This window comes from Marmota monax, unplaced genomic scaffold (assembly GCF_021218885.2).
Source record: "Marmota monax isolate L192 unplaced genomic scaffold, Marmota_monax_Labrador192_F-V1.1 WCK01_AAM20220418_F8-fsc00013, whole genome shotgun sequence".
NCBI classification, from domain to species: Eukaryota; Metazoa; Chordata; class Mammalia; order Rodentia; family Sciuridae; genus Marmota; species Marmota monax.
This window is the reverse complement of record NW_026692202.1, coordinates 2441143-2463334: the sequence shown is the minus strand read 5'-3', so window position 1 is coordinate 2463334 and position 22192 is coordinate 2441143. Positions and strand designations below refer to the sequence as shown.

General features: G+C 39.4%; 1 protein-coding gene across 5 annotated transcripts in view; it reads right to left on the bottom strand.

Moving 5' to 3' along the window:
• Scml4 (Scm polycomb group protein like 4) overlaps positions 1 to 22192 on the bottom strand; it is a 103194-nt gene that overhangs the window by 44804 nt on the left and 36198 nt on the right. For all 5 annotated transcript variants that reach the window (XM_046430459.2, XM_046430455.2, XM_058575238.1 and 2 more), the window contains 2 exons: positions 15793 to 15860; positions 11708 to 11922 (listed from right to left, as the gene is read on the bottom strand). In XM_046430459.2, the coding sequence (XP_046286415.1) occupies positions 11708 to 11863 (156 nt within the window). In that variant the 5' untranslated portion in view covers positions 11864 to 11922; positions 15793 to 15860. The remainder of the gene's footprint in view (positions 1 to 11707; positions 11923 to 15792; positions 15861 to 22192) is intronic.

Sequence of the window (22192 nt, the reverse complement as noted above, 5' to 3'; positions counted from 1 at the left end):
TGTGCACTGTTGGTAGAGATGTAAAATGTAACATTTCTATGAAAAGTGAAAGACATTTCCTCAAAAAAAAAAAAAAATACAACTGCCATATGACAGGCCCAGCAAGCCACTTCTGAGCACATACCAAAAGAACTGAAAGTAGGATCTCAAAGAGATATTTGTATACTCATATACATAGAGCACCATTGACAACCGCCAAAAGTCAAATTCAAAGAGAAAGTGGAGTGGCAGTTGCCAGGGCCTGGGGGAAGGAGGGAATGAATTGCTATTGAATGAATTTAGAGCTTTAGTTTTGAAAAATGAAAAATTTCCGGAGATTGGTTGTGCAATAATGTGAATATACATGCTACTACTGAACTGCATAATTAGAAATAATTACAATGGTAATCATAATTAAACTTTTAAAAGATATTTTAAAAGATTCTGTGCTGTTTTGTTTTCAAGATGGGAGAAATAACAGTGCTTTAATGCTGATGCCAATAATCTAATAGAGAAGGAAAAACTGATGATATAAGGGAGTGTGTGGAGACCTGGGGTGTGGGACTTTGAGAAGTTGAGGAGGAAGAGATTCACTGCGTGCAGAGGAGGTGAACTTGCACCTTTCATCTGCTTCAAAGAGAAGAAAAGCCAAATATAAAGGTCTGGCTTCTACATCAATGTTTGTAGCAGCACAATTCACAATAGCTAAACTGTGGAACCAATCTTCAGTAGATGAATGGATTAAAAATGTGGCATATATGCACAATGGAATATTACTCAGTAATAAAAGAATAAAACCATGGCATTTGCAGGTAAATGGATGGCGTTGGAGAAGATAATGCTAAGTAAAGTTAGCCAATCTCAAAAAAACAAATGCCGAATGTTTTCTCTGATATAAGGTGACTGACTCATAGTCGGGTAGGGAGGGGGAGCATGGGAGGAATAGACGAACTCTAGATAGAGCAGAGGGGTGGGAGGGGTGGCAGGGGATTAGCAATGATGGTGGAATGTGATGGACATCATTATCCAAAGTACATGTATGAAGACATGAATTGGTGTGAACATATTTTATATACAGAGATATGAAAAATTGGGCTCTACATGTGTAATAAGAATTGTAATGCATTCCGCTGTCATGTAGTTACCAAATAAAATTAAATAAATAAATAAATAAACTTCATTGAAAAAAAAATAAAGGTCTGGCTTCTGGGTAGGTGGATCGGGAGGTGGGAGCTTGCAGGTCTTTTTCTGATGGCTTCTAATTTCCTTGGGATACAGGAATCTGATCAGGAAGACAGGGGAGGTGAGCATGCTTATTAATCAGGAGGGTGGGAGAACTGGGAAGGGAGTGCAGCTGCTGAACAGCACCAAGGGGACACTGGAATGTGTGGAAATGCATTTAAAATGAGATCAGCCATCAGCAAGCCCATCGACTGCAGAGTGCTGTATGGGTACAGAGCTTGGAGCTCTTGAGGAAGCCTCTGTATTGATCAGAAGCTAAGATTAACAACAGATTTCATTTTATTCTGAGCACAGCATTTAAAAAATTAAGGGCCCATCATGTAGCAATACATTGCCAAATATTATAAAAATAATTTAAAAGAAACTTCAGTGGTGGGAATGAGACATCAGATGCCTGCTGTGACTCAGTCACCATGGCTTTGGTGTGGCTTCTTCATTGGCCAAGGGGCTGCCAGTCTTTGGAGATCATGCACCAAGGGTCCCTAACGGACCCTTCTGGGAATGCTATCCCACTCTGCATGGCTTGTGATGGAAAGGCTGGCTATGAGTACAAGAGGACTCTGGGCAGGGCTCTGGGAGAACCTCAGCTTAATCCACCTTGCAGTTTACAGCCTTTAACCCCAATCTAAAGATAATGATGTTCATTAGGAAAAACAGAATTGGCAAGCTGTCATTTCTCCCCTCCCTGTGAACTTCAAGAAAATCACACAGAGATCCTTGTGATCCTTCCCTAGAAAGATTGATGATGATGATGGTGGTGGTGGTGATGGTGGAAATTTAAACATCTAGACTGTTTATTGTTCACAACAACCCTAACGTGTAATGCTAGGGAGAGTTGTAAATGACAAATATCTCATACACAAAAATTCCAAAAAACTTACATAGAAAATTATTTCCCGAGTAGACAAACATAACTTGTCTTTAAGTGTGGGCTGCACACATTGACCTCCTTCCACACAGTACAATATGGAAATAGGGGGGAAAGTAACTTTAACAGTGAGGAAAGTTGACAAATATCACCTTAATCCTAATCAAAGGTCAATATCAGCAGTGGGATCTTGATAGTATGTACTTCGTATGACGCCATGAAATGTCACTCTGAGATCTTCCCAAAGATCAATAACCCCAGTCTAGTATTGAGAAAAACCGTAGTCAAACCCCAATGTCAGAACATTCCACAAAATACCTGACCACTACTCTTCAAAATTGCCCAGGTCAACAAAAATAAGGAAAAGCTGAGTAACAATTACATCTCAGGAGCTTAAGGAAACGTGACGACAAAATATAATGTGGGATCCTGGAACAGAATAGAGGACAGCTAATGAAACCTGAATGCAGTACAGACTTTGCTTAATACCAATTTATTATTATTGATTCACTGGTTGTGACAAATGTGCCATCGTAGCATAAGATGGTATCAATAGGAGGAACTAGGGGCAGAGTACTTCCCCAAGTTCTGTTCTGTCTTTTTCTATAAATCTAAGATAAAGGGCTGGGATTGCGGCTCAATGGGAGAGTGCTTGCCTGGCATGACTAGTCTCTGGGTTTGATCCTCAACACCACAGAAAACTAAATAAATAAAATAAAGGTATTTGGGGGCTGTGGCTGTGGCTCAGTGGTAGAGCACTTGCCTCACATGGGTAAGGCACTGAGTTCAATCCTCAGCACCATACAAAAATTTAAAAATAAAGGTATTGTGTCCATCTACAACTAAAAAAATATTTTAAAAACATCTAAAATAGAGTTTATTTTTTAAAATATTAAAGACAGAATCTGGCAGGAAAAAAATGGGTAAGTGGAGAGGAGGAGAGAAGAAAGGTCTCTTCCTAGCAGCAAACGATTGGAAGAGGACTCACTAATAATCCTTGACCTTCAAAGCCAACAACAGTGGACAGAAGCTAGTACCATGTCATCTTCACCTGAAGTTCAGAACCTCATTCAAAGCCACAATGGAGTCCTCAGCCAGGGCATGGCTACCAATGGCTGCTGCAGGGGCTTTCCTTTGCCTTAAATTACCATCATGGATAATGTGGCTGGGCAAAGTGTTGGTCCCTGCCAATTGGAGCCATCACCAACAGGGCTGGGAATCTGGGATCAGCTCTTTCTTTCTTTCTTTCTTTCTTTCTTTCTTTCTTTCTTTCTTTCTTTCTTTCTTTCTTTCTTTCTTTCTTCTTCTCCTTCTTCTTCTTCTTCTTCTTCTTCTTCTTCTTCTTCTTCTTCTTCTTCTCCTCCTCCTCCTCCTCCTCCTCCTCCTCCTCCTCCTCCTCCTCCTCCTCCTCCTCTTCCTCCTTCTTCTTCTTCTTTTTTTCTTCTTTTAGTGTTGTAAATTGGACCCAGGGGTACTTAACCAGTGAGCCACATCCCCAGATCTTTTTATTTTTTATTTTGATACAGGGTCTTCCAAAGTTGCTTAGGACCTTGCTAAGTTACTGAAGCTGGCCTCAATCCTGTAATCCTCCTTCCTCAGCCTCCCAACTTGCTGGGATTACAGGCCTGTGCCACCTCACTCAGAGAGCTCATCTTTCTTTTCCACTTATAGAACCAAAATTTGGGCCTCAAAATTTTCTTACTTTAGCTGTCTTTCAGGGGAGGACCTTCTGAAGGAGAATCATCTGCTGGAGAATCACTGGAGAGAACTGGGAGGGATTTGTTTGCAAACTGAGAGTGTGGTCAGAGGGCACTAAAGGAGAAAGGGTCAGTTGATGTAAAATTCAAGTATTTTTCTTGTAATAACAGAAGCATTTACTAAAGAGTGGTGAGAAGCAAGAGGAGGGTAATGTGGACACGGGGGAAATAGTTAGGGAAGCGTGAAGAGGTGTGGAGGCACCTGCGCATCAGCAGAGGATAAACCAACAGAGCACATTTTCTAAATGAGATTGGGTGGCAGAGGGCACATACAATGGCAATGAGATCTGGCTTTTGGATGTGAATTCACAGTCCAGCTAGCACACTCCCAGCTGTGTCCTGAGGCTTGCTACTGTGGCTCTCAGAGCCTGCTTTTCCTCATCTGTAAAGTAAGGATGATGATACTATCGAAGAGGTGAGGCAAGAACTTAACCCAATGTCTAACATGGTGCAAAGTGGGGATTTGATAAGTTAACTGGCATTATAGCTGTTATTATTAATATTGCAACTATTAGAAATTCCAGAAATGTAAATGAAACCCCAGTTTCTTGTTCATATAGCCATGGCAGAAGGGAGAAATTGGGACCCATTTACATTTTCAATGTGTATCACCTAAGATCACATCTTCATGAATCTTTGCACCCACCCTCCTACCTTGCACCTGGCAGATGATACTTTCTGAGCAAGCTATTCCCAATACATCAAATGGTTCCTAAGTACTGCTTATACAAGAGCTGTCCTTTCCACTTGTGTGACTTAAGCTATGTTACGCAAGAGAAAAAAAAATCATTCATTCAATCAATGAGGCAGTCATGTATTCAACAAATGTTTATCGGGTACCTACTGTGTGCCTGAAGCTGTTCAAGGTGCTGAGGATTCCACTGTGAGTGGAGGCACTAAAATTGTTGCAAGAGGTAAACAACCAACACATAATAATACTCAGATTGTGAGAAGTACTATTCTGAGAAGTGAAATAGATGATGTGATCAAAAGGGACCCTGTGACCAGGGTAGGTATATAAGTGGGTGACATTTAAGTCAGCATTTGAATGTGAAAGGGTGGCCCTTTGTGACTAAAGAAAGAACTTTCCAGGCAGATGATCTAATTCATACCAGCCTCCTAAAGCTTGGCTTCTTCAAGGGACCAGGGTGCCTGGGTTACTTCAAGGAATTGTGGACAAGAGGCAGAAGGGTGGAAAATGGTTAGGTGGTCAGGATTATGTGATCAGGACTTTCTAAGTCAGTACCGTGGGATGAGTTGGGCTCCCCTAAAAAGATGTGCTCAAATCTTAACTTCCAGTACTCATAAATGTTGACTTTCTTTGCAAATAGGGTTATAGATGTAATCACATTGAAATTAAACATGTTGGATGATGGTGGGCTTTAATCCAATGACTGGTGGTGTCCTTATAGAAAGAGAGAGAAATCGACACAGACATATAGGAAGAATGCCACATGGTAACGGAGACAGAGATCAGTGATGCACAGAGCTAAGGAGCACGAAGGATTGTTGGCACACAGCAGGAACCAGGAAGAGGAAAGGAAGGATTGTCCTCAGGATCCTTCAGAGAGAGCACAGCCTGCTGACACCTTGATTTCAGACTTCTACCTCCACCCAGAGCTGTTGTTTCAAATCACCCAGTTTGTGGTACTTTGTTATGCAATCCTAGTAAACACATACAGTCAGGAAAAAAAAGAGTTTGGATCTTTTTATCATTTAGAGTTACAGAAATAATTAGAAAATTTTGTGCAGGAAGACACAACCCAGATTTTGTTTATAAAGGTAAATGTAGTGTTGCAAAGAGAGTGGTTGGGAAGAGGGAAGGCAACATGAAAGAGAACAATAGTAAGGAGGTCACTGCATGGTCCAGGCAAGAGACCCTGGTGGCTGAATTAGGGTGGAGGCAGGGAAGTAGAAACTAGTTGGATTTGGGAAGTGCTTTGAAAATAGAAGTGAGGTTATGACTGCAAAATCCAGGATAATTTTTAGTTCATTCACATGATCTTTGCTTTGATAGTATATTTTATGTTAGTTTTAAACATTAGCATATTTACTTATTAGCATGTTTACTTATTGCTGCTTTAGCTAACTCTGGGGGAACAATTACACTGCTTTTGTCCCTATGTTTCAAAATATTTCTACTCAAGAAGTAAACCTTCAGTGTGAAACTTCTGGGAGAGAACATAAAGAGGAGGTCATTCATATTCCAACACGTGGGAAATGGGCAGTTATCAACTCCACCACCACTGCATTGCAGGGGAGTGGCAAGAAGATGGGATTTAGAGATCGTTATGGTTTGGATACATGAGGTGTCACCCAAAAGCTCAGGTTCAGAGAAGAAATGGTAGGGTTATGAGAGCCTACGAATTAATTCCCTGATGGGATTAACTTGAGTGGTAACTGAAGGTGGGTAGGGTATAATTGGAGGAGGTTATTGGGGGCATGACTTTGGGGCATAGATTTTGTATCTGGAGAGTGGGGTCTCTCTTTCTGCTTTCTGATCATCGTGTGAGCTGCTTCCTTCCACCACTCTTCTGCCATGATGTCCTGCTTCACCTCAAGCCCCAAGGAATGGAGCCAGCTGTCTATGGACTGAGACCTCTGAAACTGTGAGTCTCAAGATAAACTTTTCCTCCTCTACAGTTGTTCTGGTCAGATCTTTTAGTCACAGCAGCAGAAAAACTGGCTAAAACAGAGATAGTATCTGGTTTTTGTTGTTGTTTCTTTTCCTTTTTTACATTTAAGACACCAAAATTTTATTATCATTTTACTCGTATTTTGCCATCCTGTATGACCATTATTTTAGTTCTAGTTCTGCTGCCAACTCACATTAGACTATGAGAAACTCACTCAATGCCTCTGAATTTCATCTTCCAATCCATTAATGGGCTAGAGTTGTTGGTTGTTAAGCTCTCTCCCAACCCTTAATGCTGTGTATATACCATGCAGTAGACGAATTTTGGAAGCAATGAATCTGAGTCCATGCCATAAATCAAATGCTCATTAGAAGAAATGTAGCATACCAAATTGAATAATAATTTAGTCTGCTTAAGACCTCAGACTTTAGTCTACTTGCCTGATAGAAATGCAAATTATTTTCAATGACAGAAAGTTTGTGGCCAATGACCTAATTCCATTCCTAGGAGTCGATTGGATCCACAGGATCCTCAACTGGATCCACCGATACCTTTTCGCCCTGCACATGGGGGAAAGATTAAATACCCAAGAAATGAAAGCATCAGTATCCTTTGGCCTTGAGGCCTGCTTTGGGCAAATTTGGGATCCTAACTAAATATTCTTTGCACTAAAAGTTTCCTAGGAAAATAAAATTGTCCAAATACAATATACTGTGGGCATTGCAATGACATCAGAAGATGCTTGGAGGTGGGAGGGGAATGTGTCTTTCAGAGATGCAAATGATGTGGGGGAAGGATGACGGTGCTGGAGATTCTCCCAGCTGCTCTGCGTTGGGTTGAGATTCTCCATCTGGATCTAGAGAGGAGCAGGGAGTGGGCTGCTGCTCTGCCTAGGGTGGGGAGGAATTATTTAATCTTGCTGCCGAGAGGAAAGGCAAGAGAGACAAATGAAACTGTACCCCGGGGTACCAGGAGCAAGAAGGAAGAAGGAAAACCACCAGTGCAGAAAGTGGAATACAGAAAAACAGTTGTATCACTGAAAATCATTTAATGTCACCCTGTCCACCGTGCCCTGTGACCCCAACAATCTTGTTCAGAAGCAACACATTTTGAGAAATGCTTGGTATAATTGGGTTTCTTACAGAAACTGGGGAGGGGGCCAAGTTTCTACATCAGCAGCTGTGGGGTCAAATCAATCAGCCCTGTTGATGAGAAAAGGGACGTTGGAAATGTGTTTCTATGTATCCTGCTCACAGCAGAACTCAGAGCAGGGGGTGCTGGAGCCAGCTTATATTTATCCATAAGAGATGACTTAAAGTTTCAAGAATATTGCATGTTTATTGCTAAATAGTCATTATTAAAATCCAAGTGTATATATGCACAATTAAATAAAGCTTATTAAAAACAGAAGCAATAAATACTCAAAATTCATCACTTTCTAATCATTTTACTTTGCACCTGTATCACCAAAGCTGTGCTTCTGAACATCCTTTCCCAGCCCATGTCCAGGTTCACCATAATATGGCTCAAAATTAGCTACACGGGGAATATCTTCACCTTGGAAATTGGCAAATGCTGTAGATTAGGGCTGAATTTATTATTGTGTTCAATGACAGACTTGAGAAAATGATGGGTACAAATGTTAAAAATGCTGACTAAACTTAAAAGTGTTTAAGTCTTAAAAAGTGTCCTCTGTGGCCGTTACATTGGGAGTGGCACAAAAAAACTAAAATTCTTTTTTTGTTTTCAACAACTATTATCCAATTCACAGTTTTGATCAGCCAGATGGAAATCCTACATCAGAATAGCTGTACCTACCGAATAGAAGCTAGCATTCATCCTTGGAGCCAACCCTTCCTGTCTCTTTAAAAAGATTTCAGTAGTGTTTGTAGTCAGGAAATTTAAGAAAATTTACCTATTGATTTGGGGAGTCTCTGAACGAAGGTCCAAAGCCAAAACAGATGCTTTGAGCTAAGAAGTAAGTGTTCTGTTTGAGAATGAAGGCAGCTATCTTCATAGCAGAGCATGGCTCTTCACAGAAGATATGATGTTAAGAGGCTTTTGCTTCCTTTGTCAGAGATGACAGGGGGCAGTAAGGCCATAAAATATGATGTTCACACAGTGGCAAGCATGCCCCAGCAATGTGGCTGCTGGCCTGAGGTCAAGAGAGAGATGACCAGATGGGCCCTGGGAGGGGGCCTGACCTATGAACTCCAGGGAACATGACCGCCAGTTTAACGCTTCCTTTTCGGCCTGCAATTCACTCAAGTTATCCTCAAGACTCAGAAGCAGTTCGAGCTCACTACTGTTAACTGTTCTTGGGTCTTGAAGGGGGAAGCTTGTGTCAGTTCTTGGACCAGAGAGACCTCCCATATGTGCAAGAGCACAGAGGTGATTGACAGAATAGCTTGGAACACCTCCAGCCAAGAAGGGACAAACGTCCACCGGCACAGACCTGAGATGCAGTCAGCACAATGAGGCCTCCTGAGAATCTCCAGAAAAGCCTGCCAAAGGCTCCAAATAGTATTATTTAATTATGATAATATTATTATCATCAACACATCACTATACTATTTTGACATGATAAATTATATTTTGTTATTTTATAATACTGATGTTATGCTGTATTATTTTGTGGTTTTATATGTTTGTATACTAGTACCATGTTATAACAATAATTCATACTATGCTTTTAGGGTCCAGGTGTCTGTTTGGTCTTCTCTCCAAGAACACCTGCCCCTTCAAATAGAAGGCCATAAACTGCTAGAATTGAGTTTGTAAGAAATGTTTACAGTAAAGGTAAGTGGACTCTGATGAAGGCCTTGGAAGCATTTTCTTAGTAATAAAATACAAAATCTTTAAGGTCAGACCAGGTAAGATCTTATTTCGCTTGGTCAGGAATTCTTTTTAATAACTTCTGTCTCCTAACTGTGACCCAGTTAGCTAAAATTGCCAAATTAGTGGCCATTTGGTAAATGGAGTGAGACTGTCCAATTTCCTTGCTGGTTTCTCCACAATTAAAGTCCTTTCATTAATGGTAAAATGAGGGTGTCAGAATCCAAGGAATTGTCCAAATAAAACCAGGGAGAGCTAATAGGTTGCCAACTTTATTTTGCCAGCTAAGAATATTTTTTAATTACCAAATCCTATCAGCATTTAACATTTAATGAATCAAAAAATTAGTTTACCACAAAACAATAGCAAGCAGATATGTTTCCAAAAAAAAAAAAAAAAGGGTGATCCTTTAAGCAGAATCATTTTAGCTTTATGAAGACTTCAAATGGTTATCTTTCTCATGTCATCATTGATGAGTGAAAACATCATTCAGTCTGGCACCTTGTTTGGAGTTATTCTTCTAGAACATTAAACTTATGACTTGAGAAGCTGTCCATGATCTCTTGGCCTGAAATACTTCTCATACGTTTTCCTAAATATAAGGGAAGCAGACTCAAAAAAAGAGTTGTGGTGGTTTGGGGATGTGGCTCAAGTGGTAGCATGCTCACCTAGCATGCGTGAGGCACTGGGTTCGATCCTCAACACCCCATAAAAATAAAATAAAGATATTGTGTCCACTTAAAAAACTAAGAAGTAGATATTTAAAAAAAAAGAGTTGTGGCTTTTTTCCCCAGAAAAAAGATCCTACAGAGTCATGAAAATGACCTGCTGCTGGCTTTGTGCACAACCTGTACCACCAGCCAACCAACCAAAAAACTCTCATCCTGACCTGAGGTGTCTCTGAGCATCAGGAGCATTGAAAACTGTCCTTTTTAGGAGACAGGAAAAGTGCAAAATCAGGTCCATTCCATGGATTGAATTTCCATTCTTCCTGGCTCCAAAAATGCTGTGTCTGTTGGTAATTTTCATTCTTGGGTCACAGCCCCCAGGGGAGCAAGAAGAAGGCCAAAGAGAAGAGAGAAGTTTTCAGTCTGTTTCTTCAGAGCCTGGACTTGCTTCTTGGCTCTATAAATAGAAGAGCTTCCCAGCCCTAGCCCTCCAGATACAATTCCCAGATGTCAGCAATGGCACAGGGACCTGAGTGAGTGACACCTGCCCTGGGCCAGCCCCAGAGACACAACTGTACACACTGTGAGTGAAGAAGGTTCCCTGTGTCAGAAAATGCAACAATGACAGAAGACTTTACCTTATGAGATGACTTAGTAAAAGCTTTTTTTTTTTTTTCTACTAAAAGAAAAATGACCTTAAAATAACATGGAGTAACCAAGTCCCCACACCTACTGTTTTTATTTTCCAGCATTTGGAAGAACTGGGAGAAGCAACGGGATAAAGGTTGAATTCATTACCAACTGTTTCAGAAGCTCTTTCTGCTGACCTGAAATCATTTCCATACATTTTCCTAATATATGAGAGTTAATTGCCAATTTGCATTTGGGTTTCAGTATTCAGGTCTCAAGATGGAAACACAAACCTTAATTTCAAGAAAAACAAATGGAGGAAAACTTCTGAAACTCATTTCCTGATGCCCAAAAGACTTGTAGAGAACAAGCAGAATATTCTTTCTTCTTCCAACATGTCTTACAGAAGGAGCTGCCCCTCGGGTTTGGGTTGGTTTCTGGGATTGTGGTTACATCTGAAGATCTATTGTCCTTCCAGTCTCTTCAAATCATTGTTAATTCTTAAAAGGGTCACAGGATTTAAAATTTTGCCTGCTTTACCCTCTTGTAGCCAAACTTGACATCAGCACCTTCTATATAAGCAGGAAACTCAATTAACACCCTGAATTTTCCTTATGGTTGCCCATTTTGAGAGGACTATTCTACGTCCTTTGATACTGGCCTGCTTGTGTTATTCATTTAAATGGCTCAGGAACATCATCTGCTTCTACTCAAAGGAATGACGAACGAATTCTGGGAAATGGCTTCAAGAGCCACCCCAGTAAGAACAGTCAAGGAAAGCTCAGTGTCACAGACACTAATTCAGACGCAGGGTTTAGTAACGTGTGTTCAGCTATGACCCTAAAATCTGCTCGCCTTACAGCTTCCCCATCTGGTGTAATTTGCTTTCTCCACTCGTAAAAATGCATGTGACAGCAGGCATTCTGTGCCACATTGTAACAATGAGGCCTTGTCCCTCGCGTGCTGCCTGGAGAGAGGCTTGTTTCTCAGCCTGTGTTTACCAAGCTCTCCATCTTTCCCTGCGTCTTGCAGTGGGGTTCGGCCCACGTCCCAGGGGGCCCCAGCCCAACACTAGTTCATTGAAAGCCATACCTTGTACCCAGGCTTCCGCCCCCTTTTCTTCGGCATCTTCACAGCTGGTAAGGAGCCAGCGGAAGTAGAATAAAGGTTGTGGACGGCCGTCTTTACAGGTGTGGAGTGGAGGGGGGGTCGGCCTCTCTTTCTCCCGGGGATCCTCTGTGACTGCATCTCTGCTGGTGCCAGTCTTACAGAATGAGGTGACAAATCGCTCACAGGCAGAAGAGGTGCTAAGAATTGGTCCAGACATGAAGCAAAACAAAAACAGAAGTGTTTGGTTTGCAAGGTAAACAAATCCAGTTTGGTGACTTTGGGTGATACTTATTGGAGGGGACAACCAACGAGGTGAAGGTCAGGCACCCCAGGAGTGTTCACAGTGCCCCTGGAATCAGGGAGGTGACTGGCCACTTGGTATAATCCCAAGGACAGCAACTCTCCAGGGGCCTATAACGAGGCAGGGAAGTCACTGACAACCAATGAAACTGGTGATGTCATCAATGACAAGATGACTTGTGTCTCAGTTTCTCAGTTCAGCTTTGGACCATTATAATAGTAGTATGAAATAAATGCGGCCATTATCTCATATTTATTCCTACTCCTTCGATTGGGTTATAAAATGTCATGATCTGTTTTTTCCCTCAAAAAAATTTAACAGTACAATTGTATTGAAGTGCATGATTCCCTCCATCAAAACATGGACAGAGATTTGCATACAGAGATGTTCATTTTAATGTAATTTAGAATTGCAAAAATGAAATGAATACAACTCAAATAATGAGCAACAGGGGAATAGTTAACATATCTACAGAATAAAACAATCAACTTGTTAAGAGCCTTTAGCATCACTCTTTGCATAACATGATGCTGAGAGAAAGAAGTGTCACACAAATTATGCAGACTGTTATGGCAAAAAGTGGAAGACATGCCAAAACGCCACCACGGGAAAGATATTGGGACTGTGGGTAAGTGTCACCTGTGTAATGCTTTGTGCAGATCCCTGTGCTCTAATAATCCTAGCGTAGCATTAAAAATACGAATCACAAGTTTCTCAGGTAGAATTGCCTAAACCCAGAAGCAAGGAGCAGCTGATGGACCCTGGGATCAGATTTGCTAGAACGTTTAGGAATGTACCAAGTGGGCAGAACATCAGACTTTACCTTGGGCTGATGTTTAGTCATAAAATTCATCTCTGAGGATTAGTGGAAGTATCCAAGGCTGCAGAAGAAGTTGGGGAAGATGATGGGAACAGTCCTTACATCCTGACCAGGGCAGCAGTGGGGAACTAGACTGCTTTACCCAGGAAGCAAAATATGAAATAGAGGAAATTCTTAAAAACCTGACAGGGGAAATTTGAGGCATCATTTACAAAGGTCAGGTCACTTTGTTAATTCTCTGGAGATTAACAGTATTCTATCAATAATCTTGATTGTTCTTAGAAATACCATATTATATTTAATACATAGAATTTTAAACTATTAATATTTTATGGAATGCACAGTTGAGAATTTTTGATAGAGGAACAAGTTGTTTAGGATATCAATTTTTTCTGTTTTGGTAAACTGAAGAAAAATACCCTATCTCATTGATTCTAAAATACATATTTTATACACACATTTAACATCTCTGAAATCAAGGTACACTGTAGTACTTTAAGTATGTCAGAATTCCATCAGAAGCATTTTTTCTTTCCTGGTAGTACACAAAATAGAGACATGTGATATAATTAAAAGCATCTTAATTATGATCAGTGAACATAAAGTTACTAATATGTAAGCAAAACCAAATCATTCTGGTTCTAGACTTAGTGTCTGGATTCCACAATGCCAACAAATGCCCCTCAAATTCCCTTTTTTATTTTTTCTTTTTGGTAAAGGGGCTACCAAAGATACTGAAAACCAACAAAATGTATTTAATAAGATTTCTGTTATGTGAAACTTGGTCTGAGTTCCATTTTGACCTCTCATCCTCAAGTTTCTGCTTCATTATTAGTTAATCTGTGCAGATTTAGGAAACAGAAAGTATTCCTAGAGGGGGAAGTGCTTCCTTACCTTTTACTTTGCCTTCATTGAGGAGGTAGCAACTATCCATTAACATCAGGATCAAAAGTCAACAAGAGAAAACCCACCATGGAGAAGGTGTGAGGTTCTCCTCTCTTTTGAGAAGAGTCCCCTCAGAGGGTGAGCTGTCCTGCTCTGCTGAGACCCCTCCTCAAAAAACTCTTCTTGATGCAATGTTTTGAGCAACTAATAAAAAAATTATATAAAAAAACCCTCTTCTTGATAGGTTTGAAGGGTAAAGGAAGGGTAACAAGTCAATGAGCACAGTATCCTAAGAATGTTTTCTTACAAAAACCAATTGTATTTGTAAGCATCACTAACAACAGAAAATTGAATTTAAATGACAATAAAACATCAAATACAAGTAAATATAATAAGATTTTTTATCATTAAAAATGAAATTTAATGTTCCAAAAAATTTTCAAAGTGTCAGAAATTTTTCCTAAAAATAAAAATTAAAATAATCTTTTCACTGGATTTTTTTGAGGATCCACGTCCCTTGCCCTATAAGGAGGAAAATTCAGGGCTTGTGCTGCTTTCTACTTCCTGCCTTCCATAGGAGGACATGGATCTAAGAGAATGTGATGGCCTTTCTGGACCTTTTAAATCTAATCAACAAATTTCATGCTAATGGAACAACCAGGAACCATGATTGGTGGAATACTAGATGCCACCTCTCAGGCTCCTCAATTCATCACACTGGGATGATGACGTATTTCATCTATTAAGCAGGAAGACGATCCCCAATTCCTTGTCATAAATAAAAATAATTTTAAGTAATGAGGTTGCTTAAGTGAGCAAATAAGTGAATTTATTTGGGGGATTCTCTAAATATCTCCTTGGGATAATTTTATAGAGCTTGGAGAAAGGACTTCTAATGTGGTCCTTTCAATAACAGGCCCAGCCACTTTGAAAAAGAGAGTGGCAAAATCTCCCTTTCCAAAACTGATGCATGAACAGAAGAAGTAAAACTAACTAAGCCAAATACTGAAAATAAGAAAGGGCCCCAACTTATGAACACAGTTGGAAACAAGATAGATAGATTTTGTCTTATTTTGTTTTCTAGGGAGAACATAACTGTGGATGATAGACAATGAAGATTTATCAGAGGTCTAAAGAAAAGTTCAAACCTAATAAGAAAGGAAAATACACAAATATATATTAAAGAGGCTGTCTTCCAGAATGAAGAGACCTTCTGTGTCTTAAGAAAATTTAAGAATGACGGCTGGGGTTGTGGCTCAGTGGTAGAGCGCTTGCCTAGCATGTGTGAGGCACTGGGCTCGATTCTCAGCACCGCATATAAATAAATAAAATAAAGGTCCATCACCAGCTTAAAAAAAATTTTTTTTAAAGAAAATTTAAGAATGAACAACACAAGTTTTAGTGAAAATGATACAAAGGATAAAAAAATTTGTGCATGGGTAGGGAGAACCAACAGGTCATTTATAGTGGAAGAAATAAACAGGCTCATTCCCTTCAGCATCATTAGCTAGAAGATAATGGAGTTGCCATGCTGGCTTTCCCCCAACCCCAGGATTTATATTTGCCCACTTCTCACCACAGGGCCTTTGCCTGGAATGCTCTTTGTTCCCCTCTGGTTTACTCTTCCCTTTCTAGATCAGCTTGTGGTAGCTTGCCCTGACCTCTCATTAGGGTTTCCTAAACTTAGAGTTTCTCAGCTGTGATGCAGGTTGCTTATGCAGCACATGCCATGCCACTTGGACAGGGAGGTAGATGGGAACATGGAGCTTTCGCGACCTGCTGTGTCCCTCACATAGAAGTCATCTGTCTTCAGTCAGCACCCATGACACTGTGGCAGCTAACTTATTTGCAGAAAGAGCAAAAATCCCAGACCTTTCTCAGTTCTCCATACAGATTTAATAAGAAGCAGAAGAACTCAGATGAAGAAAACAATATTTTTTAAAAAAATTCTACTTATGTTCTTCAATAAGACTTGAAAGAAAAAAAATGATCATTCTATTATCGAACAGATGAATATTTTTTAAATAGAATTTCCACCTACTCAGGTGTGGTGCTACATACCTGTAATCCCAATGACTGGGGAGGCTGAGGTAGGAGGATGGCAAGTTCAAGAGCGGCCTCAGCAACTCCTGTTTCAAAATAAAGAATAGAAAGGGCAAGGGATGTAGTTCAGTGGTAGAGCACCCCTAGGTTTAATCCCTAGCACCAACTCTCTCTCTCTCACACACACACACACACACACACACACTTCACCTAAACTATGACATTAAAATCCAAATGATTTTAGAAAAGGACTCGTAAAAGAAAGGCCAGTGAAGGAGATTCAACCTGATGTTTACTAAAATGTATTATAAAACCACTGCATGGGGCTGGGATTGTGACTCAGCAGTAGAGTGCTCACCTAGCACGTGTGAGGCCCTGGGTTCGATCCTCAGCACACATAAAAATAAATAAAATAAAGGCGTTGTGTCCAACTACAACTTAAAAATAAATATTTTTTTTAAAACCCACTGCTTTGGCAGCAGTACAGTACAGGAGTAGCAATTGGACCAAGTGAAGTAGGTAGTTCAGTAATTACACACTTTAAATTTCCGTTTCTGAAAACAAAAACAAAAAAAAATTGATTTCTAAAAAAAAAATTGGTAACATTCCATATCAACACAGGAAATTTCGATAAATAATTTATGGACAATTGGCATTTAGAAATAAATCAAACTTCAGCTATATTTCAGCAAAAAAATACTAGTGATACTCACAACTTAAATATATACATATAAAAAGAAATAGCAAGTACTAAAGATAATGAGTCAACATTTTTGTATTTTTATACTTTTAGGATAAAGATGAGCTAAGTGTGTAGAAAACCCAGGAAGCAGATCCAGGAAGACCCATAGAAATGACTACATGACACGCAATAGCAAAATCACGAAAAAGATCGAAAATAAATGACAAGCTAAAGAAAATATTTGTTACATATGGCACCAACAAAAGGTTAATACAAAAAACTCAAATAATTGAATTAAAGTGAACCCCTCAATAGAACAATGGGCAAAGGACACAGATATTTCAGCAAGAGAGAGAGAAAACAAATAGCCAATTATCACTAGAAGATTGGAAATTTGACTGGTAACTCCTCAGAGGTGTCATTTGTCTGTTATCAGATTGATAAATGTAGAAACCCTTGACAACACTCCAAGTTGGTCAAGGGGTGACAGGAAAGGCACTCCCACTTATTGTTGGCAGGTGTGGAAATTGGCTAGCCTTTCTGCAGGACAATTGAATGCCACTTAAAAATTTTTATATGTGTGCGGTGGCTCAGGCATGTAATGTCTGAGACAGGAGGATTGTGAGTTCAAAGCCAGTCTCAGAAAACTCGAGGCCCTAAGCAACTCAGTGAGACCCTGTCTCTAAATAAAATACAAAATAGGTCTGGGGTTGTGGCTCAGTGGTAGAGTACCCCTGAGTTCAATCCCCAGAAACCTCCCCGCCAAAAAATATAAACTTTATATGTGCAAACATCCTGATCTAACCTTATTACTCCTAAAGATGTATTGTTTAAAAAAAAAAAAAAACAGAATAAAGATATATGGCCAAGGGTACTCATCACAGCATTACTTACAATTGTGAGATATTGAAAGCAATCAAAATGTCCCTCAAAACAACCATGATTTGGTATATTATTTCACCTTCATAATGTGGAATGCTTTGTAATTTTAAATATGTGTTTGTGTATAAGTCTGTACATACACACATGCATACATGAAAATTGCAGATGACGTGCCTAGTATGATTCTCTCCATATGTTTTTTATGGATAGAGACATAGTCAAATTGGTGGGATTAGGCATAGAAAGAGGTCTAACAATGAGGACCATCAAAAGGCTGATGGCAATTGTCTCCAGGCAGAAAGTTAATAAAAGATGTTTTTCTCTTTCTTTGTATCATTTTGCACCATTTGAATTTTTAAAATCAGAAGTAGGAAAATTATATAAAGAAAACAAATGAACAAGGAGTGAATTCTTATTCTCTGGAAGTTTCTATTGGATTTTTATGCTCCTCTAAATGGCCTTTTGTTTTCCTATTTTCTTATGGTTTTGGTTCCCTAGCCACAGGACTCCAAGGACCCCGCTTTAACATGCCAAAGAAAAATAATAAAAAGGCCAAAAGGGCTATTTTGCCAAAAATATCAGAGAAGGTTGTCTCTGAGCTGAGAAGATGATCCATAACCGACAGTAGACAGGCTGCTTTTCTGGACCTCGAGAGAACCAGCTTGGTACTCTTGTCCTTCTTGACACAGCCTGCCTCCAGGACCTTCCAATGAGGGACCAGGTGACAACTGGGTGATTTCCCTTCCACCAACGATTTCTTCCATCTCCAAAGATTTTCAAAGACCTCAAATGTAATCCAAGGACATCCTATCTACAGATACATAATTTGATACAACCAAATATATAAACAACTTGCAAAGTTGCAAAATTCTCAAGGCCTTTATACTTCTGAATTGCTCTGCTTTCATTTGTGGACTTCAGGACAGACTGCCTCCATTGGGGTTGGATTTGGAAGTCACTGTGGCACAAGAAGCTCTAGCAAACCTGAAAAGATTCTGTCCCGAGAACAGCCTAATCATCAAATCACTACGTCTCCAAGTTACAAACTGTGAGAGGTTGTCAAAGCCTGACTGGGCATATTAAACCTAGTGATTTACTGCTTGTTTCCTAAGTCTCCCTCTTCTTATCAAAGCAAGGCCTGAGTAAAAATATCACAAGTGAAACCAAGAGAAACTAAGGTCTGGTCTCTGAATTTGGGATCACATATTACCCCTCAATCTTTCTATTACATAGAAACCAAGGTCCTGGCTAATGGTGCTTCATTAAGATAAAGATCAACAAAAGACCAAATCCAAGTATACTTCAATCCCATAGGGCCCCTGAGTCATTCTGGAGTTATCCTGAGGCATTTATTCATTTATCCACTCATTCTGTCATTCATTAGTTTACTAATTTCGCCCACAAACATCTGTTGAATAGGCCCTGAGTGTCAACCACTGTGCTTAGGCACTGGGCTCACAGATGAGAGTAAATAAGACACATGGCCCTGACAGTCACCATCTGTAGGAAAGCAGAAGGAAGAAAGAGAAGAAGAAAAAGGAGATATAGGAGGAGGAGGAGGAGATGGAGAAAGGCAATATGAACGTGCAAGTAGGTGGGACAACATGGGGCTTATTAACTGTTACGAGAGCTTCATAGAAAGAAAGCAGTTCTTAGCAGGTTTGTGAGGGACAGGGGCAGAAAGAGCACAAGAAGGTGACATCACAGCTAGGATTTTCCCAGGCAGAGCAGAGCAGGCTAAATGCACGGAGCTGGAGATAGAGCAGATACATGCAGGTATGTTTCAGGGTGGGCCACCCCAACTGGAAACAAGATCAGTGATTTTCTTTTGGTCCTAAAAGCATGAGGGGAGATAGTTACAGAATCCCTAGTCTTCACTGATCTCTAAATCATTCCCTCCTATTATTTTCATGGAACGGGATCCTGGCACCAGTGTAATGGTCTTTCTCACTGTTGTTTCAAAAACACAACCTCAAATTGAAGAAGACCTTAGAAGATGGAAAGACCCCCATGCTCTTGGACAGGCAGAATTAACACTGTCAAAATGACGAGGCTACCAAAAGTGTTATACAGATTTAATGCAATTCCTATCAAATGATATTCTTCATAGAAAAAGCAATCATGAAATTCATTTGCAAAAATAAGAGATCCAGAATAGCCAAAGCAATCCCTAGCAAGAAGAGTGAAGCAGGAATCACCCAATACAAGAACTTAAAATATACTACAGAGCTGTAGTAACAATAATGACATGGTATTGGCTCCAAAACAGTCGTGGAGACCAATGGTACAGAACAAAAGACAGAGACAACCCCACATAATTACAGTTATCTCATACTAGACAAAGGTGCCAAAAACATTCACTGGAAAAAGGTAGTGTATTCAACAAATGGTGCTGGGAAAATTGAAAATCCACGTGTAACAAAATGAAATTAAACCCCTATATGTCACCCTGAAGGAACTCAACTCAAAGTGGATCAAAGACTTAAGTACTAGACCAGAGATCCTGTGCCTAATAGAAGAAAAAGTAGGCCAAAATCTTCACCAAGTCAGCCTAGAATCTGAATTCATTAACAAGACAGCTAAAGGGCAAGAAGTAAAATCAAGGATCAATGATGGGACGGATTCAAACTAAAAAGCTTCTTCTCAGCAAAGGAAACAATCAAGAATGTGAAGAGTGACCCTACAGAATGGGAGAAAATTTTTATCACATGCACCTCAGATACAGCATTAATCTCCAGTATATATAAAAAACTCAAGAAACTTCACACCAAAAAAACCCCAAATAACCCAATCAATAAATGGGGTAAGGAATTGAACAGACACTTCACAGAAGAAGAAATACAATTGATCAATAAACATAAAAAAAGTTCATCATCTCTAGAAATGCCAATCAAAACTACTCTAAGACTTCATCTTACTCCAGTGAGAATGGCAATTACTAAGAATACAAGCAACAATAAATGTTATTGAGGATGTCGGGGGAAAAAGCACACTCACACATTGCTGATGGGGATGCAAATTGGTGCAACCACTATGGAAAACATTATGGAGATTCCTCAGAAAACTTGGAATGGAACCACCATTTGGCCCAGCTATCTCACTCCTCAGTTTATACCTAAAGGATTTAAAAATCAGCATACTACAGAGACACAGCCACATCAATGTTTATGGCAGCTCAATTCACAATAGCTAAACTATGGAACCAACCTAGGTGTCCTTCAAAAGATAAATGGATAAAGAAAATGTAGTAAATATACACAATGGAATATTACTCAGCCTTAATAAAAAAGAAGAATGAAATGATGCATTTGCTGGTAAAATGGATGGAGCTGGGGAATATCATGCTAAGCGAAATGACCAATCCCAAAAAACCAAAGGCCAAATGGTTTTGCTAATATGCAGATGCTAATTCACAATAAGTGAGGGGAGGCGCTAGGGAAGAATAGAGTTACTTTGAATGAGGTAAAGGGGAGTGAAGGGAGGGGAGGGGGTATGAGGGTAAGAAGGATTGTAGAATGTATCAGACATTATTTTACTTTGTGCATGTATGACTACATGACCTGTGTGGTCCTACATCACGTACAACCTGAAGAATGAGAAATTATACTCCATTTCTACTGTCATGTATAACTAATTAGAACAAATTTTTTAAAAAACACAACCTCAATCCTATTTTCTCTCGTTCTGAGGCTCCATGTTGAATTCACCATGAGCTGACATCTCTGGTGTGATTCTCTACCAGTAGCCTCACATGCATGTGAATGCTGTACTTGGGGTGGTTTCCAATGATAAAGATGCACCTTGGCTTCTGTCTAAATTCTGCTGTTCTCCAAGGTGGCCCAAGCTCTTTTGTGCAGAGACCATTCCTCCTCCACACACTGGTCTCTCAACTCCTTCACCACCTATTGTCTGACTACAAGTTTTAGCAAGCACTTCTAAAATTATGACTAATATAGCTTTTTCATTATTTTATACACAAAATGATTTCTGTCTATTCACGGAGGCCAGGGACCATGTTTCATATGCTAGTCTGATCGTCATGGTACCTGGTACAGAATCACACCTGCAGAGTGAACCATGGATTCCAGCCATCTCACTTAAGCTAATGGTGAGATGGCTACAATCAGAAGTGTTCCTTCATATTTTAAAATTTGGTAAAATGGATGGAGCTGGGGAATATCTAGAAATATATCTAATACATTTGGATATAAATATGTCCAATATAATAGAATACTTTAAAGGTCAACAAAATCTTCATAAGAATCAGAACAGCAATATCATTTGTTAAATTGAGAAAATACATTTTTAATACATATTTTTTCCTAATTCTGATGTTAAATTTGACTGACAGGAGCCAAATCCAATACTCAAATGTACTACGCATTCCTAGCACTTAAATTTTGTTCTCTGATACTATTTCCATTTTTTATTTATTCCATAAATAAAACCAGGTCTGGAGGACAGAGAAGGGTCAGGATTAGCTTTGAACAGCAAATTACTATCAGAACAAGGATAATTTTAAGGATATCAGGGGTGGTGCTAAGAGGATAGACAAGTTGTAATAATTTGTACATAATTGTAATGTAGCAAATTTAAATAAATTGTGAAAGGCAATAAGTTCTTTTTTATACTCAAAAGTCTTAGATAAAGTATACCAGACTATAATTATTTTAATACAATTGAAGAATGAACAAAATAAAATATAATTTATCTTAGTTGATTTTGGTAAATACGGCAAACTTATGTATAGTTATGTCATTCCATTAATTACTGATATGCATTTGTCTCTATATATCTAAATAGAGATGAATAAATACAAAAAAATTGTAAATAAGTCAACTTGTTCTTGAAAAA